The sequence below is a fragment of the Halichoerus grypus genome, chromosome 2 (genome assembly GCF_964656455.1).
Source record: "Halichoerus grypus chromosome 2, mHalGry1.hap1.1, whole genome shotgun sequence".
Taxonomy (NCBI): domain Eukaryota; kingdom Metazoa; phylum Chordata; class Mammalia; order Carnivora; family Phocidae; genus Halichoerus; species Halichoerus grypus.
In genome coordinates this window covers 167,313,092-167,335,608 of record NC_135713.1, presented here as the reverse complement: position 1 = coordinate 167,335,608, position 22,517 = coordinate 167,313,092, and the positions used below count along the sequence as shown (strand labels likewise).

The following is a 22,517-nucleotide window of genomic DNA, read 5'->3' as shown; positions in this document are numbered from 1 at the left end:
ATTACAGTGGAAAAAAAAAGGGCTTTCAGTCAGGAGTTGGTGGGGGGAAGGGGTATACAGGGAGCTTTAGAAGTATTAGTAATATTCTTTAAGATGAGTGATGGGTACTTGGGTATATATTTTATCATTAACTTTTTTTTTTTTTTTTTTTTTAAGATTTTTTGGGTTGGGGGCGCCTGGGTGGCTCAATTGGTTAAGTGACTGCCTTAGGCTCAGGTCATGATCCTGGGGTCCCGGGATGGAGTCCCATATCGGGCTTCCTGCTCAGTGGGGAGTCTTCTTCTCCCTCTGACCCTCCCCCCTCTCATGCTCTCTCTCTCTCTCACTCACTCATTCTCTCTCTCTCTCAAGTAAATAAAATCTTTAAAAAAAAAAAAAAAGATTTTTTATTTTTTTTAAGTAATATCTACACCCAACATGGGATTCGAACTCACAACCCCAAAATCAGAAGTCACATGCTCTTCCAACTGAGCCAGCCAGGCGCCCCATTTTATCGTTAATTTTAAGCCATACATTAGTTATGTATTATTTTTGGCAGGTTGACGTAGTTCACTAAAATAATTTTTTTAAATACAGACAGTATGGAATAGTGCCCAGTTAGATATTGAGGCATGGGGACAGAGTTTCCATCACGGAGGGTTTCCCAGGAACCTGAAAGCAGGCGGGGAGAGTGGGGCCTGCCTGCTGCTCTGGCTCACTCCATGCCTCTCCCCTAGATCCTGAAGCAAAACAACACCAGGCTCGAGAGCCGGACCCAACTGGTCACCATGTGCCACATGGGTCCCAAAGTCTTCATGAATTGTGCTGGCTTCCTCAAGATTGACACGGCCTCCCTGGGGGACAGGTGATGCCCTCTGCCTGGGTGGGCCAGGAGGAATTCCCTTGGGCTTTGCTTTGGGGATTCAGGGAATTAGGGCTGTCAAAGGGCCCAAGGTATTTGAATTAAATATTTTAAAGCAAAGGTGAGGAACCTTTATTAAGTCAAGAGCCTCTGACCTATGGAAAAGATCGGTTCAATTATGTGAAGCTTTTTTTGTGTGAGAAAAACCTAAAAAGAACCAACTTACTTTTTAAATTAAGGACAGGAAACATACAAGGCTTTGTTCAGTAAACACAAACATGTTCTGTAATGATCTGCCATGATTAGATAAGGGTGGGACTAGCAGGGGCAATGGAAAAGGAGTGTGGGGGTATGAGGAAATAAGGAAGGGGGAGAGAGATTCGGTATGTTTTGAGATGATGTTATTGAGAGAAAGTTCTATTCACTTGGACTTTGGACTTCACTATTGACCTCTTCCTCTCCAGAAGTTATCAACTCAGTCTTTGGAGGATCTTTTCCACGGGCACATAGCTCCTCATTCAGTAATGGAAATCAGTGGGGAAATAGGCTTCAAGTTCTAAAACTTCATTTTCCACCCAGCTTTGCTGTAACACTCCACGAATAACATAGGTCCATGTGAGTGCACGGGCGAGACCAGCCTGGGAAGGCTTTATGGGGGAAAATAGCTGCCAGCAAATTGTCAGAAGTCTTTTTCCCCCTTCTTGTTTTATCTTATTATAACACTTATTTAAGTTCGTGATATAAAATTCAATGTATAGCAGTATTATGCAGAAAGTGGAAGTCCCCCATAATCCCACCCCCCAGAGATAACTACCATAACAATTTGGTGTATACTACAATGTTCCTAAATTTTATTTTTGCTATGCATTTACTAACTACCCATTTACTACAAAAATGGGGTCATACGGTTCATAGTGTTTTGCAGTGCATTCTTCACGTATCAGTATATTGTGGTCATCTCTCCATGTCAGCACACATAGACCTACCTCATTATTTTTAATGGCTGTATAGTACTCCATTGTATGGAGGTACCCTAATTTATTTAACCAGTTCCCCATTGGTGGACATTTGGGTTGTTGCTAGAAGCTTCTCGTTCTATATCCTTGCCCCTTTTCTGCCTTTCCTTCAGCACTGACTCATACATTGAAGTTCTTGATGGTTCCCGAGTCCACCCTGAGACCTATGAGTGGGCCAGGAAGATGGCAGTGGATGCTCTGGAATATGATGAATCAGCTGAGGACGCCAACCCTGCAGGAGCCCTCGAAGAGATCTTGGAAAACCCAGAGCGACTCAAGGACCTGGACCTTGATGCCTTTGCAGAAGAACTGGAGAGGCAGGTGGGTGACAGCGTAGAGGCCTGGCACAGAAATCATCCAAAGTGCCCTGGTTGGGAGGAGACCTGGGCAGCAAGTCTCAAGAAAACCTCTGATACTGTTAACATGGGAAACTCGATTCTCTCTTCTCCCTCCCCAGGCTATACTGGGTTTTTCCAGTGTTCAGTCTACTTATTAAGGAGCCAAGGAAGTCTCAAACTGCTGTGGCTACTACAGGGGGGTTGGGGCAATAGTCAAGTTTCCTTCTAAGCCTTCTCTCCTCCTCTCCAATAGCACAGCTTTGCATGTGTCTATTTCACACATTAGGGTTTTCTGAGGCATTTTTATTCTGGAACATTGCATGATTAAGAGAAGGTTTGAAAACTTCCTGTCATAAATGTTGAAGGGGAAAAAGAGAAGAGAAGCCCTGACAGGGGCCAACTGGCCTATTCTTTTCATTGAAAGCCCCTGTGGCTCCAGTCGGGGAATGGTTGCAAGGTTCTTCCTGATGGGCTTCTTCCGCAGGGCTACGGTGACAAACACATCACCCTGTACGACATCCGGGCGGAGCTGAGCTGCCGGTATAAGGACCTCCGTACAGCCTACCGCTCTCCCAACACAGAGGAAATCTTCAATATGTTAACCAAAGAAACACCAGAGACCTTCTACATTGGTAAATTCTGGGTCTAGTTTTCAGTTGGAGAAGGATATGTAAGGGTGGGGGGTGCATTTACTATATACATTCAAACCAAGCCATGATTCCAACAGAATGGGGCAGGTCTGTAGGGAGAAAAAACCAGGGGAGCCTGTAAGAAGATTGTAACTATAAAGCCCTGGACTAGGAGTCAAAACTGAGTCCAGGGTCAGACTGTGCCTTTAACCTGCTGCTGCAGGATCTTGAGGGAATCACTCATAGAGGCTTCATGTTCTCCTGTCATCAAATCGGGAAGATTTGCCTTCTCAAGGATGTGAGGGAAATCTGTGGAGATGCTGTAATACAGATGTTCTGTCACTGAAAAGTCAGTGGGAAGGAGTCACCCCTCCAGTTTTCTTAGCCTGTTCCCCATTCTTTTCTTTCCTTCCCTGTCCTCGCCCTTTCCCGCAGGAAAGCTCATCATCTGCAACGTCACTGGCATTGCCCACAGGCGTCCCCAGGGTGAGAGCTATGACCAGGCAATCCGCAATGATGAGACAGGGCTCTGGCAGTGCCCCTTCTGTCAGCAAGACAATTTCCCTGAACTAAGTGAGGTACGTGCTGCCGTGTTACTGTGGTCACTGGAGTTCCTCGATTGAATGTTCTCTATGCCCTAGAAAGGAGTCAAGAATTGGGCTGTTTTAGGTGGTGCTCTTACCAAACAAATACACAAGAGAGGGAAGAGGGCTAGAACACATACAGGTCTAACGTGAAGTCCCTTGGAATGCTGGTCAGAAATCTGTGTGCTTCTTTCTATTCTGGCTCAGCCTTTAACCCGAGTTTCTCATTCTCTGAGGATCTAACTCAGCCAGATTGGAGATACAAAGACGTGCATTTCTTACTTACAGGGGAGGCACAGTGTCCCCGTACATGCTAGTTAGAAGGTATCTATAGGCTGTCTTGAATTTTTTCCATTTTCCACACACATTTTAATTTGTCCCACTTTCTTCTAGACATTATCTGCCTCTCTGATGGTCAAAAGTCATTAAAGCCACCCTGAACGCTTTTTCTGAGTCTTCAAATGTTATCAGGCAGTCTGTGAAAGAGATAATTTCTGAACTTTACCTAATAAAGGAAGCTGGTGGGATTTGTCTAGGTTATAAGAAAGCCAGGGGGCGCCTGGTTCACTGAAATGGGTGGTTCTGCGGAGACTGGCATGTATATTTCTTGTGTCTGAACAAAGTGGGAGAAGGGGCCTCAGTGGCAGCTAGAGAGATGTACAGATTCGATTTAACATGAAGGATTGCTCTGAGGGCCAGTGGTGCCAGCCCCTGACATCATTTATGAGTCAAGGAACATCAAGGATGTTCGGAATCTGTGTCGGTGGGTGGCTGAGTCATTTTGTTTTCAGACCACATTGCCAGGTGTTATGGTAAGAAATTGCAGTGCTCTGGCAGCTCTTTTCTGAACATGTGATCTCCAGAATCTTAATGACCAAGCTCCTCTCCTGATGTACTTTTCAGGTCTGGAACCACTTTGACAGCGGTTCATGCCCAGGCCAGGCCATTGGGGTCAAAACACGGCTAGACAATGGTGTCACCGGCTTCATCCCCACCAAGTTCCTCAGTGACAAAGTGGTAAAGCGGCCGGAGGAGCGAGTGAAGGTAGATGAACGACCGGGCTAAGGCATCTAGCAGGGCTTTCAGCCGCCCAAATTGGGTGCTCCGGAACTTTGGGCAGTGCCCCCCAAAAGTGAGGCTCTGTTCTCAGTGGCTGCTGGTAGGGAGAGAGTGTCAGGAGGATTTATAACTAATTGAAAGAAGCCAGGGTGAGAAGCATGTGAATGAGGAGCAGCTTTTGTTCACTGTCTTTGTGAGATTTCACTGGGTTGCCAGCCCTTCGGGAGAGGGCTCTCTCTTCCTGTGTGGGAAGCTGGGCTTTAGTCTGCAGGCAGGAAGCAGGGCCCAGCATTTCATGCTGTGAAACAGAAAGGCTAAGCTCTCTTTCTGTGCTAGTCTTCTCCTGCCAGCTGCCATCTATTATGCACCCACTAGATACCAACACTTGACATTTACGTCTGTTGTCTCCAATCTCACAACGTGATGGGGAAGGAAATGGGACCTTCTTTTTCCAGAGAAATTTGAGTGTCTTTTCCAGGATCACCCAGTTAGTTGGTGACATGGCTGGTACCAGATCTGCCAAATGCTCTGGTTCTAAGTGTCATGAACCCCTGAGAACCATGGAGTTAGGAAGGTTGGGGAAAGATCTTCCTGAAAAAGGAAGCTAGGGAGATTTTCGAAAGGAGAGCCATGCCGTGTGACTGGCTCGCGCCGCTGTTTCGAAGAAAGACTCAAGTCAAGGGGAAAGAACAGAAAGCTCTTATATTGCCTCCCCTCCAAAAAGGGCAGCCAGACTTTGATTGCACCCCAGGAGCAGTAATTAGGTAACTTTATGGGAGAAGGGGAGAGTGCCAGTGGCAGGGTAGACACAGTCAGGCCCAGTTGGTTTTCCTGCCTAGAATGAGAGGCATCTGTGCAGGGCATGGCCCGTGTTCTGCAGACCAGACTCAGCACTGAACTCCTGATCAGTCACTTGCTAGCTGGCTGGCTTTAGGCAAGTCACTGTCCCGTCTTTCTGCCTGGTCTTTGGTTTTCTCACATGTAAAATGGGGCATCGGGCTAGATCATCTTTGTCCCTTCCAGCTCAAATGTTCTGTGGATCTAGGTGGGAATGACCGTTCACTGCCGCATCATGAAGATTGACATTGAGAAGTTTAGCGCCGACCTTACCTGCCGAACCTCAGACCTCATGGACAGGAACAACGAGTGGAAACTGCCCAAGGACACCTACTATGACTTTGATGCCGAAGCAGCAGACCACAAGCAGGAGGAGGACATGAAACGGAAGCAGCAGCGGACCAGTGAGTGTGGCCACCACCACACCTGTGCAGCCCAGGTCTCGGCAGCCCTCCCTCCACAGGATGCGCTTGCTGATGGCTGTGCCCCGGTGGGAGTGAGTGCTCAGCTCTGAGGTGCTGAAGCCCAGAGACATCATGGATGGAGTCAGTGGCAGGGCTGGAAGCCAGGGTCTTCTCGGGCCACACGTTCTTTGCTAATGCACTGTGACGTTTAAAGGCTCGTTTTCTGAGCACCTTAGGAGCGCAGGTTCACACATCCTTCACATCAGAATCCAGGTCGGTGAGGGTGAAGGAGTCTCAGAATTTGACAGCGGGTCAGAAATGAAGCCACGATTTGTCCCGTGGTTGTGGGCTCCCAGTCCCCTCACCTGATCTGTTGTTCTTTCCTGCCCTCCTCAGCATACATCAAGCGAGTGATCGCACACCCATCCTTCCATAATATAAACTTCAAGCAAGCAGAAAAGATGATGGAGACCATGGACCAGGGTGACGTGATCATCCGCCCAAGTAGCAAGGGTGAAAATCACCTGACCGTAACCTGGAAGGTCAGCGATGGCATCTACCAACACGTGGATGTGCGGGAAGAAGGCAAGGAAAATGCCTTCAGCCTGGGAGCCACCCTGTGGATCAACAGTGAGGTGAGAGCCAGCTCCTGCCCACTTCCCATCCCCTGTCCTGCTTCCAGAAACAAGCCATTTCTGGCTACTTTCAGCTGACGTTAGTGACTTCTGTGCATTGTATGTATTTTAGCTGCACAGAGCAACAGAACAGGAGGTTGATTATGAGATGAGTCATTTGATGATAATTTTTATATATTTTGCTCCTTTTTCTGTGTCCTCTAAATTTTAAAATAGGCTACCTAGAGAGCGCCAGCGGAGGAAAAGGAGAAAATACACGTGCAGAAGCAAATGATCACGCATGCACACACACACGTGTTTCCCTTTTTTGTTTTCAGTAGAGAAAAATTTTACGAAGCTCCCTGTTGTTCCCAAGCAGCAGGGGAGAATCGAAGTTACGGTTTAAAGGATTTTGAGCCTTGTAAGCTGATAGATCTGGGCACGACTCAAACAGCTGGATCAATGGAGGGGACTTTGCAGTGGAGTGAGGCCACAGCAGGGCTGGGAAGTCCATGTCCTCCCATGGGTTCTCTTCTGAGTGGATTGGATGAAGGGCCAGGAGTCTCAACTGGCAATGTGACCCGTGGGGCCTTTACCATCTCCCCACAGGAATTTGAAGACTTGGATGAGATTGTTGCTCGCTATGTACAGCCCATGGCGTCCTTTGCCCGGGACCTCCTGAACCACAAGTATTATCAGGACTGCAGTGGTGGTGACCGTAAGGTGAGCCCAGGGCTCTTCAAGGCGTGACCTCTCCCGGTCACTTCAGTATGTCTGGTTTCCCTTCAGTGTAGGGGATGTTCTACTGGTGAAAGAGGGGTGCCTTGTGTGTGTACCAGACATTGTGTACCAAGCATGCTGCTATCCCAACCTCTCCCTCTCGTTCTACCCCCAGAAATTAGAGGAGCTTCTCATCAAAACTAAGAAGGAGAAGCCCACTTTCATCCCTTATTTCATCTGTGCCTGCAAGGAACTGCCCGGCAAGTTCCTACTGGGATACCAGCCCCGGGGTAAACCCAGGTGAGTACTGGTGCTGAGAAGGTGCTGCCGCTGAGGTCCGCAGATAGGCTAGCAGGGGAGTTAGCCCCGGAGCAGTCCTCTGTCTGGTTCTGCCTGACTGTCTTTCCCCTCTTAACCTGTTTAGACCAGCAGTGGAGGTTGGAGTTGGGGATAGAGGGTGATGATTTAGAGGCAAAAGGGCAAAGATTTGGTAAGAAAGATACTTTCCTCAGCCCTGTGAGAGAAAGTTTCCTTCACCTCTTCTCTCTCGCAAGGAGTGATGGAAATGACCAGCCTCTCCCCACCTGACTGGCAGAGATGGGGGCCAGGACACAGGTCTCTCCTTTTCCCTCTGCTTTGCGCTGGCCAGGGCGGTGAGCACATGGCGGCTCATGGTCGCCGTAGTGTGCTAAAGAACTGCCTGCACTGAAGCGTTGGGTCAGAAGAGCTTCTCCTCCTCCTACCATTGACTCCCCTCTCCTTCCTTCTACATATTCCTTTGTCTGGGTCCCTTTAGAGCTCACTCTGAACCAAAGTCCCTTTTTCCTTTTTTCTTTTCTTTTTTTGGATCTGCTTTCTTTTTGTCTATTACCCAGACTGATCATTCTACCAGCCTTCTCTGTGCCCCGATCCTCCCTTCGGCCCTTGGCCAAGGCCAGTGCATTTCTGCTCTTGTCTGCCTCTTGCCTGCACATGATAAACAGTATAGACTGTAGGTAGGGACTCAGTGGCTGGTGACAAACTCCAGACTCTAGACCCTACACCATCTTGGGCACATGTGGAATATTGTTGTCGTTCCTGAGAAGCCATTTCTGACTCAGCTTCCAGAGGATGGCAGCCAGGGCTCTTGGCTGGACACTGTCCCATGAGAAACAGTTGAACAAACAAGGGACCTTTAAACAAAGGGGTAGAGGCACCATGATAACTTTCCATAGGAAGGCATGCAGACTCCTTGTGTTGCCAAACTAACGACACTTGAGTGTCATTAGATTTAGGAAGCAGGGTTCAACTTAATATATAAATGAGAACTTGGTGCTTTTGTAATTGTCTGTTGGTAATTGACAGTTACCCTTAATCGAACAAAACCGTAATTTAGGCACCATGCTAAGTGCGTCCTGTGCACCGTCTCATTTATTCCTCACACTCAATTCTAAAGGTTTAAGGGTTGTTACTCTTTTTCAAATGAAGCTGAGATTCGGGTTTAGTAACTTCACATAAAGTCATCTAGGTGGCGAGTGACAGAGCCCATCCTCACGTACTCCCTGCACCGCAGTGTTGAGTAAGGTCAGACTCACCACCTGAACAGGGGTGCTTCCAGATTCCAGTTCATGGGGAATTGTTTTTGCTGCCCTGGGAGGCCCCTCCAACCCTGACACTGTGACCTCAGTCTTACCCTCACCTGCATGTGCTGCCATCATCCTGCAGCCCAGGATGGTGGCAGGATGGTGGGCCAGCCCCCTGCAGGCCATCCTCTGGCGGCCTGTACCTAGCACACCAGGGGCTGCTGACTCCTGGCCTTGACCATGCTCACCTCCTCAGAGTGCGGCCTCCTTTGACAGAGTCGGGGCTCTTTCATCTCTCCTTTCCGCCCCCCAGCACCCAGCTTGGCTTCTTCACATGGTAGAGATCGGTTCTGGCCCCTCTCTCAGGGCTGGCCCCAAGTGGTGTCTGACGCATGTTTCTTTCCAAAATCCCAGGATAGAATATGTAACAGTGACTCCCGAAGGATTCCGGTACCGGGGCCAAATCTTCCCTACTGTGAATGGACTTTTCAGATGGTTTAAGGATCACTACCAGGATCCTGTCCCGGGTGAGTTCTGCGCTCTGGGGTGTGCTTAAAGGGACAGCTAGGCCCTGAATCTGGATGCTCACTTGCCACCTATGGAAGGGGCAAGGCCTGAGCTGTCACCGCAGCTGCCTCACTCCTGCTCCAGCCTCCTGGCATCTACTTTGCCGACACAGCTTCCCTTCTCTCCACCCACCTCAGACCTCCTCTAGCCCCCTACGTTGTGAAACCAGAAATAGGTTTCTGGAGGGACGTAACTAACTTGGGCCGTTTCCTACAGGCATCACCCCCAGTAGCAGCAGCAGGACCCGGACACCCGCTTCTATCAACGCCACCCCAGCCAACATCAACCTTGCGGGTGAGGAGCTCATGTCTGGGACTGGGAGCTGGAGGGATGGCACCAGAAGGACTTTGACCTCTGATGTGCCCATCCCCCACCTCTGTGTGCTTACAGATCTGACACGAGCTGTGAATGCCCTGCCCCAGAACATGACCTCACAGATGTTCAGTGCCATTGCGGCCGTGACAGGCCAAGGACAGAACCCTAACGCCACCCCAGCCCAGTGGGCCTCCAGCCAGTATGGCTATGGCGGCAGCGGAGGGGGCAGCAGCGCTTACCACGTACGTGGCTTGGGGACGAGGCTCCCTGCAGGGGATGGAGAAGACTGAACGGGAATGATCATCCGTTCCCGATCCTCCTTTACTGACCCGTTTCCATAGACTGGCCTCTGGCAGCGCCCACCACAGGGGGCTTCAGACATATAGATGGGGTCGCCACAGCCGTAGGAACTGTCTCCAACCCACGGACCTTTGCCCTGGGCCCACGTGAGGGTAAAGGGAGTAAGGTCTGATTTTTCCATGGTCCTTTGGGATCTTTGGAACCCTCAAGTGGCCGGGACTGAGGGTTGTTGTGCCAGGTCCCATCCTGCTGGCCTCTCTCTGCTGCTTGGGACCACATACTGCTCAAGAGATGTTGGTCAGCTGGAAAGCTCTGGGCCGAGCCCCAGCTTTCAGCTTGCCGGAAGTTCATAGCAAGGCCGAATAAGCCCAAAGCCCATCCCCATTTGACCATTCTCCTTTCTCCAGGTGTTCCCAACGCCAGCCCAGCAGCCAGTGGCCACACCGCTCATGACCCCCAGCTACTCGTACACAACCCCCAGCCAGCCCATCACCACACCACAGTACCACCAGCTCCAGGCCAGCACCACCCCCCAGGCGGCCCAGGCCCAGCCCCAGCCCTCTTCCAGCTCTCGGCAACGGCAGCAGCAGCCAAAGTAAGTATGTGGTCCGTGGCACAGGGCAGGCTACTAGGGGCAGGTGTCGCCAGCCTCCAGCGGGCTCAGTGTAGGCAGGGGCCTTGGACCTCATGAGAGCCGTGACCCAGGCGATAGCCCGGGATGACTGCTTTCTGGGAGAAGACAGAAGAGAGCCACGGGGCAGCCAGCAACAGCTGCTTTCTGTAAGGACAGGTGAGGGAAGGCTTCCTTCTAGCGAGCTCCCGGAGGGTCCTGATCTCAGAGGCCCCTTCTTCCCGTTTCCAGGTCCAACAGCCACGCCGCCATCGACTGGGGGAAGATGGCAGAGCAGTGGCTCCAGGAGAAGGAAGCCGAGCGGCGGAAACAGAAGCAGCGGCTGACGCCCCGGCCCTCCCCCAGCCCCATGATCGAAAGCACCCCCATGTCCATTGCCGGCGATGCCACCCCGCTCCTGGATGAGATGGATCGGTAGGGGGCCCGCTCCTAGGACTCTGGTTACCTCTGAGGCTGGGAGAGGCCCAGCCGCCCACTGCCTCACTCCCTGCCCCTCTTTTTCTGTCCATAAAGTGGCGTGAGTTGACATTCTCTTTGGTGGTCAGCCTGGATGGGTGACAAGCTGGATGGCCTTGCGAATTTGAGCTCAGTGTACGCTAGGCAACAATTCTCCCACTCCAGGCCCTCACCGACCACCTGTCCCGGGACCAGGCTGGGAGGGGAGTGTGGCGGGGAGGAAGAAGAGGAAGACGAGAATGAGAGTGGAACAGTTTTGTATTCTGCTCCCTACAAGCCATTTTGAGCTTCTGCCCTCACCTGACTCTGGGCTGTGACCCTGGGGCATCAAGCTCAGCACATGAGTCTCCCCCAGCTCTTGAGGGGAGAGGAATGCTATTTATTCAGTTTGGGGCAGGAGGGAGAGGAGGGAAAGTATTTCTGGCCCTGATGCCGACAGCTTGGGTGGCTAGCAAAGCAGAATTGCAGGGGACCTGGGGGAGCAGTGCTAACCTGCCCCGCCCCCGCCTGGCCGCCTTCACCCACCTGCTGCTGCCTCCGCTTCCTGCCTGTCATTTGAATAAACAGTGTTTCTACAGAGCACTTGGCAAAGCCTCTCTCTCCAACACTCCGGCTCTTGAAGGGTGGCTTTCAGAGCAGTGTGTGGAGCTCTGGGGGCTCCCCCTGACTCCTTCCAGGCCATCAGAGAGACAGTGACTCTGAACAGCAAGCAGCTTCTGTATCTGACTGCCTGGGGTCACGTACCTGCTCCGCTCCCCAGCCCTGTGCCTATTGTCTCTGTAAAATGGAGTGATTGATACCTGCCTCGTCCGGGCAGCTGCCAGGACCGAGAGAGGACGTGTGCGCGCTCAGCCCGGGGCCTAGGACCTCGTGAGGCCCCAGGACCCGTTAGGTGCTGTTACTACACTCGCACACAGCCCACCATCTGCGCCCGCTAGCTTCCTCTGGCACAGTGAAGAGGGGCTGCGTGTAAATTTCGGTTTCTCGAGCCCCTGCACCTCTTCCCCGGCTCTTTTTGCCAGCTAGGCCTTGGTCTGTGGTAGTAGAGCACCTCTACACAAGCACGGCTGCCCCAGGATGGGCCCCATGCTCGCCTGCTCCCACACACACCCTGGAAAAGGAAGTGCCGGGCTGTTGCAGGGGAGTCCAGTCCCCCCTCTTACCAGCTTGGTCCAGCCAGCCCCCTGGCCCTGGCCCCTTCCCCCAGCCTGACTGCCTCGTTGTGTTCTAGACTCCTGGTATGCCGTGTTTCTTCAGAAGGGCCTCGCCTCACAGCTTTGCAAGTTGGTGCTGGGAAAGTGAGGCTTTCCCTCTCCCTTTCCTCTGCTTGGGGCTCAGCAGAGAAATCAGGAAAGGTCACTACTGCCCAAACTTGATGAGCCTCCTGTCTGGACTTCATCCTGTCATTCAAGATCTCTTTGGCTGTTGACAAGAGTTGGGAGGGAAAGGCTGCTCTTCTGCCAGAAACTCGGTTCCATTCCCTTCAGCACAGAGGTCTGGAAGGGCCTAGCAGGAGTGGGGACACAGCAGCTGGGAAGATCATGTTCCCTTCGGTGCCACCAGCATCTTCCTCAAGGCCACTTAGAGGAGGGAGAGGCCAGGCACAGTGGCACAGAGTGGGTTAAAAGGTTCGATTTATTAGGGGTGTCACTGCAGACAGCACTGCCTGTCCCTGAGTGGATTGCACACAGACCAGTCTCCCAGGAGATGGGCAGCCTCCTTCCCACCCCACCCAGATGTGCTCCTCTCCTGCCCCGAGCCTAGGATGTTACAGAGAAACAGGCCGTGTCCCCCTCTGTCCTCCCTCCTACGTTCCCATGGACTCCCTCCTGAAAGGCAGATTACCCTTCAGAAACCCCTGCAGCCCCCTGGCCCCTTGGCTCCAGCTATGCCCAGAGCCCACCCCCTTACCCACCCACGCCCAGCCCCAGGGACAGGCTGGAGGGAGAGAGAACAGCAGCAGGGGGTCAGCTACAGGCCTGACGCATTTATTCTTCACCCTGGATGCCCTGGCCTCAACTGAGATTGGGGTTTGATGCTGGGGGAGATTTCCTCTTGACCTTCTTGACTGGTGAGGTCTTGGCCCCAGGTTTCTTAGTCTGGACCGTGTTCTCTCTCTTCCTGGGTGACGAAGACTCCACAATATCCTCGCTGGAGGGCTCCTCCCGCCTGGGGTCATTGTAACTGTCCTCACTCTCCAGGTCTTCCCGGCTGTCTGGGCTGGACTCGGACATCCTGGTCAACTCTCTTGGGCTTACTGATCGGCTGAAGTCTGGAGGTGAAGATTCCAATTTCACCGGGCTTTTCTTCTTAATCAACTTGCTCTTCTTGACTTTTTTCTTCGGCTTTACCTTCTCATCCGTCTCCTCTTCCTTGACTTTCTCTTTTTCTTTTTTCTTCTTCACCTTCTTGATCACCTTGTTGCCCTGGGACTTTCCCGTGGGGCTCTCGGAGCGCCAGATCGTGATGGGAGCTGCTGAGTCCGGGGTACCTGGGACTGCGCCCAGGCCTGTGTCAGCGGGTGCAGGGGTGGCGGGCCCCACTTGGGTCGGGATGGGAGGCTTGCTTTCCTCCTCCTCCTCCTCCTCTTCATTCAGGTCGTCTGCCACATAGTCATGGTGGACTGGATGGTGGATCACTGCCACAGAGACAGGCCTATAGCTTTTGCACCTGGGGGGGAGGGGGACAGGGAGAGAGAGGATTGACAGAGAGTGGGGGGGCCGGTGCCCCTTAGTGCCGCCCCTGTCAGCCTGCCAGCACTCACCAGCCATACCAGAACCGCTCCACACACTCTTCCTCTGGGATGAGCTCAAAGCAAGGGGACTGGATGATGTTGAAACATGTTGAGCCCTCATCTCGGGAGCAGGTTGGGCCCACATCTCGGGAGTTGTCGCTATTTGTCTTCTCTGAGCAGTCCTTCAGCCTGCCACACAGAGGACTCAGCCTGGCTCCCATGCCTCCGTGACTCCCCCCGGGACCCAGAGCGAGAAGCCTGGGGGACAGCTGGCCTCTGCTGGACTCAGCCCAGGCTGCCAAAAGACCTCCTCCCCATGGCTCTGGAGCAGAGCCAGGTTTACAAAGCTGGGGCCAGGCTAGCAGTGCCAGGTCAAAGCTGAAGGGGGAACCACAGGGAAATCATGGGCCTAGCTCTGCCCAGCAGTCTCTTCTGGGCTGCGGGTCTCCCAAGAAGGAGGGCCCTTACCTAGAATCACAGTCACAGTGGCTGGCGGAGTGCAGGTGCAGGTTGTGGTGGCCATAGTCCGAGGTGAAGGGGTGGATGATGTGCCCAGTACACTGCTTGTGTTTCCAGCAGCACCTGTCCGGGTCCTTGAATTCACCTGGGGTGGTGACAGCGGCACACCTCTGGGTCTCCCCTCCCATAGCTCAATCTAAAGGCTTCGCCAGATTCAGCTGCTGCCACCCACCCTCCCCTTCCCCGGCAGCTTTCTACTTCAGAGTGGTAACCACCCCGTAGGAACCCAGTACTCCCCTTTCCCCTCAGGTCCCCTGCACAAATCCTCCCCCACAGACTCCCAGGAAAATGTCTCAGCGAGTCCCCTTTGCTGCTCCATGACACCTGCCTCTTCCACTCCCCGCCTCCTGCTGAACCTGCTGGGGCCCTCCACAGGCTGCCCGGGGAGGCGAAGGCCCTCCGGCCAAGCAGACTGTGGAACCATGTGGCCGACAGGAGCACCAGTTCAGAGCCCCCCGCCCCCCCTGCATAGGCCAGGAGGCCCACTCCCTACCACTCAGCCTCAGGGTCACTCCAGCCCCGAGCCCTGCTGTGGCCTGGAGGGGAGATAAGGTCAGGCCCCTCAGCTTCTCCACCTGACTCTGGCGCTTGCTTTCCCCTCCTCTTCTCCAAGATCCTCCTCCCTTCTGACACCTTCCTCCCTTTCTCACTTCTCTCCCATTCCCCATGCTCACTCTTTGCTCCACACCCATCAAGGCCCCGTTGCCCATCCCATCTCCTTAGGGCCACAGACTTGAAGGACCCACCCCCACCCCGAGCCTGGCCACAGGTTGGAGGCAGCACAGGTACCATGGACACAGCGAAGCCGCTGGGGTGAGGATTTGGCATTTGGGGAAAGCCCTGGAGAAAGGCTCCACCTCTTTTGCTCAGGCCAACACCAGCCCTCTCCCATCCTCTACCCCCGCCGCCTCCCCTCTGACCCTGCCCAAGGCTCCAGTCTACCAACGGCTCTCCCTCAGGCTGCCATCCAAAAGGTGAGCCTGTGAAGTGACTCCATGTGCCCAAGCTCTCACATACCAGGACAGAGAGAACAAGGCGCCTTCTTGCAGGTCCCCCCTTGGACTCCAGCTCCACCCACCCCTGCAGGAAGAAGTGAGCTGGCACTGGTGAGTTCCAGCCTGGTATGGGGCGCTACGGCGGCCTTATCCCTCCAGACAGGCAGGGAGAACTCAGCCTTTACCCAGCCTCTACGATGGTGGACCTGGGACAAGACCCCACGCTGGCCACACCCCAGGAGGTAACTCAGGCTGGGGGTGTGTTAGTCCAGTGGCCTTGAAAGTACTTGAGAGATGAGGGGACAGCAGCTTGGTATGAGCTTTGCCCCACATTCCTCCTCCCTTCCCCCCACCAGGCCATGAGGGCCCCGGGTCCCCCATCCACCCCTGACCCACTTGGTGGCCTCCCTTTCTGCTTCTCTGCCCATGCCCCCTTTCCATCCTGGGGGGAATAAGACATTCGAGGCCGGACCTTGGGTCACCACCACCACCTTCTTCAGCACTGCTGAACTGGGGACAAGGGGCAGCAGAGTGGCACGTGCCCTGTACTTGACATCAGACCGGCCTGAGTATAAGTCTTGGCTCTGTCACTTACTAGCTGCGCGTCCCAGGGCAAGTTACTTCTCTGCGCCTTCATTTCCTTATCCATAAAATGGGGATGGCGGTAATACATATTTTGCAGGATTGTTGAGAGGGCTCAGTTCATATACGTCAAAGAAATCTGTGCACATAAAGTGCTAGGCCAAAGATAAGGGTGATTGTGGCCTCGGGGAATGGGCCCTCCCAGCCTGGGCCTGGCAGGAGTAGGGGATGGGCTGGGGCTGGGGCAGCTGGGTAACCCGTTCAGGACCAAACACTTCCCTCCCTCCTGCCTGCCACCAAGTGTCAAGTTTTCCCAAGTGAGAGGGGTGGGGAACCCTGGACCCACCTTCAGAGGAGAAGGTAGATGCATTGGTGCTAGATGGCACACCAGCCAGCCGATGTCCTCTCTCCCAGCCGGGTAACCTGTTTACGTCTGAGAGAGTACAGAGTGGCGGCGGCGGCAGCCCCCTCCCCATGCCATCCATGCCTCAAACAGTCCCTGACAAGCTCTGCCCGTGCCCTGGAGATGCGGGAAATTAAAAAAAAACCAACCCAACAGCCCCTGTTCTCAGGGAGAGGAGAGGGACACAGAGGACGAACAGTTCAGGGCGGCGGCACGATGCAGATACTGATGGGAAAGGAGGTGGGAGGAAGGCCTGTGGGAGCAGAGAACAAGAGAGGCAGGGCTGGGGGTGGGGGGTGATGAGGAAGACTTCCTGGAAGAAGCATAACAGGAGCGGAGTCTGGAGTAACGAATGGGAGTGAGCCAGAGCCTAGGCAAGGAGGGACAATTCCAGGAATTCCCAGGGCATGTGGAGGCTGGTCAGACAGTGTCCCTCGGCTGGGGCCACAGCTCCATCAGCAACCAAGGCAGAATCTGCCACTTGCCTTGCTTTCCCCCAATTAGCTTTGTCCTTTAAGGCATCAGAGCTGAGTCCTGCTCCTTGAGCTGATTGCTTGGGGGACTTTAGCAGGGCCTTCAGTGGCACTTGGTCATCTTTCTACAGGTCCCTGGTCAGCTCCTTCTATTTTCCACAGCTCAGTAAGTACCCAAAATGTATTGAATGAATGAATGAATGAATGAATGAATGAAACTTGCAGCACCTTCCTGGAAGTTCCTGCCCTGCTGCTGTTCCTCTCAGCTCATTGCACCAGCATTACCTGAGGCTGCTCCCACCCTCATCAACTCTCCTCCAGCCTGGGGAAGTACCCCTCCACCTTCCTCCTGCCCAAAGCACCTGAATTCTAGGTCTCAGCCAGAATTTTTACCTCTTCACTGTTTTTGTTTTTTTCCTACAGGCAATGAATATCTTTAAACAAAACACTCTATAAACCCCGTTTCTCCCTCTGCATATACCACTGCATATCCCACCTCTCTTCCTTTTCAATCCAGATTTATTCACTCCTTCATTTAACAGACATATTAGCTTCACTAGGCACCAGTGAAGGAGGCCCAGTCCCTATCTTCAGAGAGTTCAGAGTCTCCACCTCTCTTCCAGGCCAGCCACATACAACATGGCAGCTACTGGGCCCTTCTATCAAAAAAGCCCAGGCATAGGCCACCAACGATTTCCTTTTTTTTTTTTCTTTTTTTAATGATTTTTTTAAGATTTTACTTATTTTTTTAAAGTAATCTCTATGTCCAACGTGGGGCTCGAACTCACAACCCCGAGATCAAGAGTCCCATGTTCTATAGACTGAGCCAGCCAGGTGCCCCCCCCCCCCCCGACGATTTCCTAATAGTTAAACCCAGTGGCCTTCTTTTTGTCTCATCTCACCTGACACTGTTGACCAATCAATCTCTTTTCTCCTGCAAACTGTTCTTCTGACTCCCATGACAGGCCTCTCTCATCTCATCTGCCTTCCTTCTCTGACTCGCTGTTTAGTTCTTTCCTGACTTCTTTGCGGTTTCCTTTTCCTCTGCTGTACCCCTAAAATTGGTGATTACCAGGGTTCTGTGTTTGGCCTCCTTCTCAAAGACTCTACAGCCTTCTCTTGGATAATGTCATCCACTTACATGGTTTCAACATCCACCAAAAAATGACAAAAATCAGGGTCTCCAAACCAGACTGCTTTCCTGAGCACCATCAATATCCTTGGACTTTCCCAAAACATCTTAGACCAGCATGTCCCACACAAGCCTATCATCTTCTCCTCACCCTCCATAAACCATCTCCTCTTGTCTCTTCCAATTCAGAGAGGAACACACACCTCACCTAGAAATCTAGGGATCATTCTTTCCTTCACCTCTACACCAACTTGATGACCAAGTCTTGCCATGTCTACCTGCCCCCCACATCTGCCTCTCTCTTGGTTCAGACCTCCATTATCCCTAAGACCGCTGCAGGAGCCTCCTACCTGGCCTCCCTGCCTTCTCTTTCACTACCCTCATGCAGTCTTCACAATGCAGCCAAACTGAGTTTTCTAGAATACCAAGTGGTCTACCACGTTCCTCCTGTTCAATAGCCATCCACTGCCTTCAGGATGAAGTGAAACTCCTTATCATGATATAACTGACCCCCCAGAACCCAGGCCCTGGTTCCTTCCTCAGTTATAAGTTTCTCCCACGCATTCATCCTTCTTCCCACCCCTCGCATCTCCATTCCTTCTCTCCTGCCTCTCCCTCCCCAGAAATACCTGTTCATCTTGGAAAGAACAATGCTATCTACCCAAGTAGAATTGGTCACACATGTCTTGTGCCCCTCTACCCTGCTGTGGTACTTCATGCACTTACTCTATGGCAACATGTGACCAAGGCCCATATTTTATCTGCCTCTGTATCTGCAAGTCCTGGGACATGAAAAGTGCCCAGTAAATGTTGGTTGATTGAACGACTACATGAGTAGAATAAAACAAACCCTCTACTGGCACCACAAAGAAGCTATAGCATTAGAGATTCTGCCCAGGGTTCAAAGCAGAAGACTTTTCTAGAAGAAGAAAATTGACCCAGGATGAGCATCTTCCCAACATTAGGCACTGTGCTGGGCTTTTAAAATATGCCTTTGATTCGAAATCCTCACCACAATCCATTCTATCGATGGGGACTCAGAGACTCAGGATAAAAAACCTGTCCAAAGACACAAGTTAATGGGGCGCCTGGGTGGCTCAGTCGTTAAGCGTCTGCCTTTGGCTCAGGTCATGATCCCAGGGTCCTGGGATCGAGTCCCACATCGGGCTCCCTCCTCGGGGGGAGGCCTGCTTCTCCCTCTCCATCTCCCACTCCCGCTGCTTGTGTTCCTGCTCTCGCTATCTCTGTCTCTGTCAAATAAATAAATAAAATCTTAAAAAAAAAAAAAAGAAACAAAGACACAAGTTAATAGATGGTAGAGGTGGGAGTCAAACCCAATCTTCCTGGCTCTGTATGAGCTGTACTTGTGCTCTTTCAGCCCTATCTACTTGGGGTTCCTATCCAAAACCCAACCTGCTGTCACTTCCCTACTGCACCTGCTTTTCAGCTCCAACACAGCCAATTCTTTATCCTCTGGTTTGACTCAATCCTGACTTCACAACCTCCCAGATCCAGCCTGGACCCTGAGGGTCAGGATTCAAACTCTACTTTATCTGACTCCACTGTTCTTGCTCTCTCCGGAGTCACTGTGAACGCGGCTTGTAGACAGAGTCCGCTGATTAACTCCTCCCCAACCCCCAAGAAGCCCTAACAATCGTAACTCTGTTTGCCAAGGGGTGGGGTTTAGTAACTCTCCTCAGATCTGAGGCTGGCAATCTGCTCTCTAGTTTCACAGGCAGGAGAGCTCCTACTGGAACAGCAGTGCCGCAGCGCTCCTGCAGCCGAAGTAATTGTGGCCGGACACAGGCGGACTTCATAATGAAACGAGGAGTGACAGCTCGAAAGGAAGAGGGAGGCTGGTGGTCTTTTTCTTGGAGGGGCATTTAACCAGGCGCAGGGGCCTAACTCAAAACTCACAGGTGATGCTCATTTGTACAGAATCCTCCCAGTCCTGCGGGCTGAGGAGCTCCCCCCGCCCTTGTGGCACAGGTGGCGGGCTTCCAGGTTGGGCACCAAAGCAGATGAATGGGGGAGGAAGGGAGGGGAAAGGGAGAAAGGAAGGGAAGTAGGGAGAAGGAGGGAGCTAGGCAGTGCAGTGTGCTCGCGTCTCCTGGGAAATGCCGTTCTCGCCCCGCCCACACATGGCGGTGATTGTGATGTCACGCGTGGAACCTCCAGACTCCTTCCTCCCCTCAGAGTCAGTGGAACCGCCCTCCCCAGCCTAGCGACTGGGTGGGTGCTGGACCAGGCGCTCCAGCCAGGCCCCGCGTTTCTTAGGCGGCGGTCGGGGCTCCGGAGGCAACACGGCAACGCCTTCCAGCCCTACAAACTAGGGGTTGGCAGCTCCGGCTCCAGTCGGACTGGCTCATCCGAACCCGCAGGCACTCTGCAGGGCCTCAGTCCTCAATCATTGGTCCACGGCTCGGCGTGAGCCCGCCCCCAGGCCCTAACTCCGCCCCAGTCCAGCCCCTGGCCCCGCCTCCCTCGCCTGGCTCTTCCCAGTTCTAAACCCTCTTTGGGTGCCACGCCCCCAGATCGAAACCCACCCCCAAACTCCTGCCCCGCCCCCTCTTTACCAGTGCTGCTCTCATCCCAGAGGCTGGCATTGTCCTCAGTCTTTTCCTTAGTCCACCTTTCAATCCTCAGTGTCGTCCTGACCCACATCGCTCTCAGCCCAGTTCTCGTCTCTACAAGACTCTTCCTCGCAGAAGTCCAATCCTGAACCTCAGCTTGGTCGAGCCAACCGTAAACCCCAATCTCAGCTTCGCCGCAATCCAGCCTTTAACTCCGCCTCATGCTTGCCCAATCCCTCCCTCCACCCTCCCCTGGCTCTGCGTTGTCTTAGCCCAAATCTAAGCTTCAGCCGCGCTCTTCATCCGGGGCCTCCCAGCTCCTTCCAGGCCCCTCTTTGTCCCACCTTTAACCTTAGTACCACCTCTTTATTTCAGGCCTAAACCTTAGCTCGGCCGCTCAGGCCCAGCCCTCAGTGCCATCCCTAGTTTCTCTCCAGACCTACTCCCAGCTCTTAGTCCTACCCCCAGACTTTAGCCCCGCCCCTACCCCCGTTCTTAGCCCCGCCCCAGCCATTCTCTCAACCGCAAGCTTCCGCCGCAATCCAGCCCCTCCCAAGCCTTCGGAACCAAGCCGCGGCCCTGGAGCCCCGCCCGCCTCCCCGCAGGCACCCCGGCTTCTCCGAGCTCTCTCTCGCTCTGGAGCAGGGCCGTCTCTGGCTCGCTCGCGTTCGCGCGCGTTCTCTCCTTCTGCTCTCAGGCCCCTCCACAGGAGCCCAAGGCCCAGTTCTCAAGATGAGGACTTGGTGTTGGCTCCCAGCCCCTCGTGGCGCCCACCCCCAAGGCCCCCTCCCCGCGTTCCCTCCTAGCCCCCGCAGGCGCCCTGTCCCGGAGACAATACTGCCCAATAAAGATGGCAACATAGAGCCAGGGTCTCGGTTACTGTTCCCCCAGTAATTAAAATAATTAAGGTTTCTGAGCTCTTCTTATGTATGTTAGTGCTTTATCTTATTTCGTTCACGCAACCGCACGTGTGTCCATAGGCTTGCCTGTGACGGGGAGCAGGGCCGCGGCATTCATAGTAACATACTACACACACCCTTCAAACCCTTAAATATAGCATATACACTGCACATGCATCGATCACACACGTTGCATACATAAAAAAATCTCACACATGGACCACTGCAATATGCACATGAACATGCCCCTTACAGATATCACCCAGAAAACCAAACCACACCCCTGATCCCCACACCCAGTGGAGCACAAACATTCCACAGCAGCTCTGTGGTGCAGGTTTCTCTCTCTCTCTCTCTCTCTCTCTCTCTCTCTCTCTCTCTCACACACACACACACACACACTGAGTTACAGGCTCTGTGCAAGAAGAAGAGGGGTGAGGAGCACAGTCCTGTGAGGGAAGAGACATGGAAAAAACAATCCCAGGGAGTGTGAAAAAGTGTTAGAACCGTACCACCCACACTCCACACATCACTCCCCTCAAATCCTCTTGGCACCAGGCTCCTAAGCCAGGATATGCTTCAACAGATGGAAAAAAGGGGAAATGATGATGTTTAAACTGTTTTCTCCAGTCATCCAGGGCCTCTCCTGCAGCTGCTGCTGTCTGCATGGTCCCAGCCTTTACCTTCCTCCAGGCCCAGGAGGCTGAGCAGATAGGGCCACTACCCAGGCGTCCCTTCTCACCTTAGCTCCAGACAACTCCAGAAACAGCAGGAAAGTTGAAGCCAGGAGAGAGGAGTATGCAGAAAAGCCAGCCCTTCCAGGACAGAGTGGCTGGGTGAGAATGGTACCAGGCATGTGGACAGAGCACTTGCGGCCTGGGAGCCCGGGTCTGTGTCCTACTTGACCCTCCGGAGGTAACACGGCAGGATGACCTCTGAGGATGACACCTCAGAGGCCTCTCAGGATGACACCTGAGGCCACAGGTGTCCCACCATTGTTGGCCCAGATGTCTAAGATACTTCCAGCCAATCTGACTCTGGGTCAGATGTCGACAGGGAGCCAGGTTTTTCGCCACTCTTCCCTCCAATCAGTTATAATAGTTAAGGTGTTTTTTTTTTTTTTTAAAGATTTTATCTATTTATTTGACAGAGAGAGAGACAGCGAGAGAGGGAACACAAGCAGGGGGAGTGGGAGAGGGAGAAGCAGGCTCTCCGCTGAGCAGGGAGCCCGATGCGGGGCTCGATCCCAGGACCCCGGGACCATGACCTGAGCCAAAGGCAGACGCTTAACGACTGAGCCACCCAGGCGCCCCAATACTTAAGGTTTTTGAGCT

The 22,517-nt window shown here is 53.1% G+C and overlaps 2 protein-coding genes across 6 annotated transcripts in view; one reads left to right on the top strand and one right to left on the bottom strand.

Moving 5' to 3' along the window:
- SUPT6H (SPT6 homolog, histone chaperone and transcription elongation factor) overlaps positions 1-11,452 on the top strand; it is a 32,255-nt gene extending 20,803 nt beyond the window's left edge. Inside the window, exons 24-37 of the mRNA XM_036122033.2 lie at positions 717-844; positions 1,971-2,178; positions 2,680-2,827; positions 3,260-3,402; positions 4,312-4,452; positions 5,513-5,708; positions 6,105-6,343; positions 6,932-7,045; positions 7,218-7,342; positions 9,019-9,131; positions 9,388-9,465; positions 9,562-9,728; positions 10,194-10,381; positions 10,649-11,452. Coding sequence (XP_035977926.2) covers positions 717-844; positions 1,971-2,178; positions 2,680-2,827; positions 3,260-3,402; positions 4,312-4,452; positions 5,513-5,708; positions 6,105-6,343; positions 6,932-7,045; positions 7,218-7,342; positions 9,019-9,131; positions 9,388-9,465; positions 9,562-9,728; positions 10,194-10,381; positions 10,649-10,835 — 2,175 coding nt within the window. The 3' untranslated portion in view covers positions 10,836-11,452. The remainder of the gene's footprint in view (positions 1-716; positions 845-1,970; positions 2,179-2,679; positions 2,828-3,259; positions 3,403-4,311; positions 4,453-5,512; positions 5,709-6,104; positions 6,344-6,931; positions 7,046-7,217; positions 7,343-9,018; positions 9,132-9,387; positions 9,466-9,561; positions 9,729-10,193; positions 10,382-10,648) is intronic.
- A 1,038-nt stretch (positions 11,453-12,490) lies between these two features.
- Positions 12,491-20,721, bottom strand: PROCA1 (protein interacting with cyclin A1). 5 transcript variants are annotated; one of them, XM_036122042.2, is made up of 5 exons: positions 20,288-20,721; positions 16,050-16,136; positions 14,076-14,211; positions 13,638-13,796; positions 12,491-13,543 (listed from the first exon to the last, which is right to left on the bottom strand). In XM_036122042.2, the coding sequence occupies exons 1-5, from the start codon at positions 20,373-20,375 to the stop codon at positions 12,889-12,891; spliced, it is 1,125 nt and encodes a 374-aa protein (XP_035977935.1). In that variant the 5' UTR covers positions 20,376-20,721; the 3' UTR covers positions 12,491-12,888. The 5 variants fall into 5 exon arrangements, with proteins under 5 accessions (XP_035977935.1, XP_035977936.1, XP_035977938.1 ...); XM_036122043.2 differs by lacking the exon at positions 20,288-20,721 and adding an exon at positions 19,629-20,099; XM_036122045.2 differs by lacking the exon at positions 13,638-13,796.
- Positions 20,722-22,517: the final 1,796 nt, after the last annotated feature.

Bases quoted from the DNA above. Each gene is read 5' to 3' on its own strand.
- PROCA1 (XM_036122042.2), bottom strand. From the start codon at position 20,375: ATGTGGGTCAGGACGACACTGAGGATTGAAAGGTGGACTAAGGAAAAG. The intron at 14,212-16,049 runs GTGGGTCCAGGG...TCACCACCCCAG, and splicing joins ATCTACCTTCTCCTCTGAAG to GTGAATTCAAGGACCCGGAC. The intron at 13,544-13,637 runs GTGAGTGCTGGC...CCTCCCCCCCAG, and splicing joins GAGCGGTTCTGGTATGGCTG to GTGCAAAAGCTATAGGCCTG.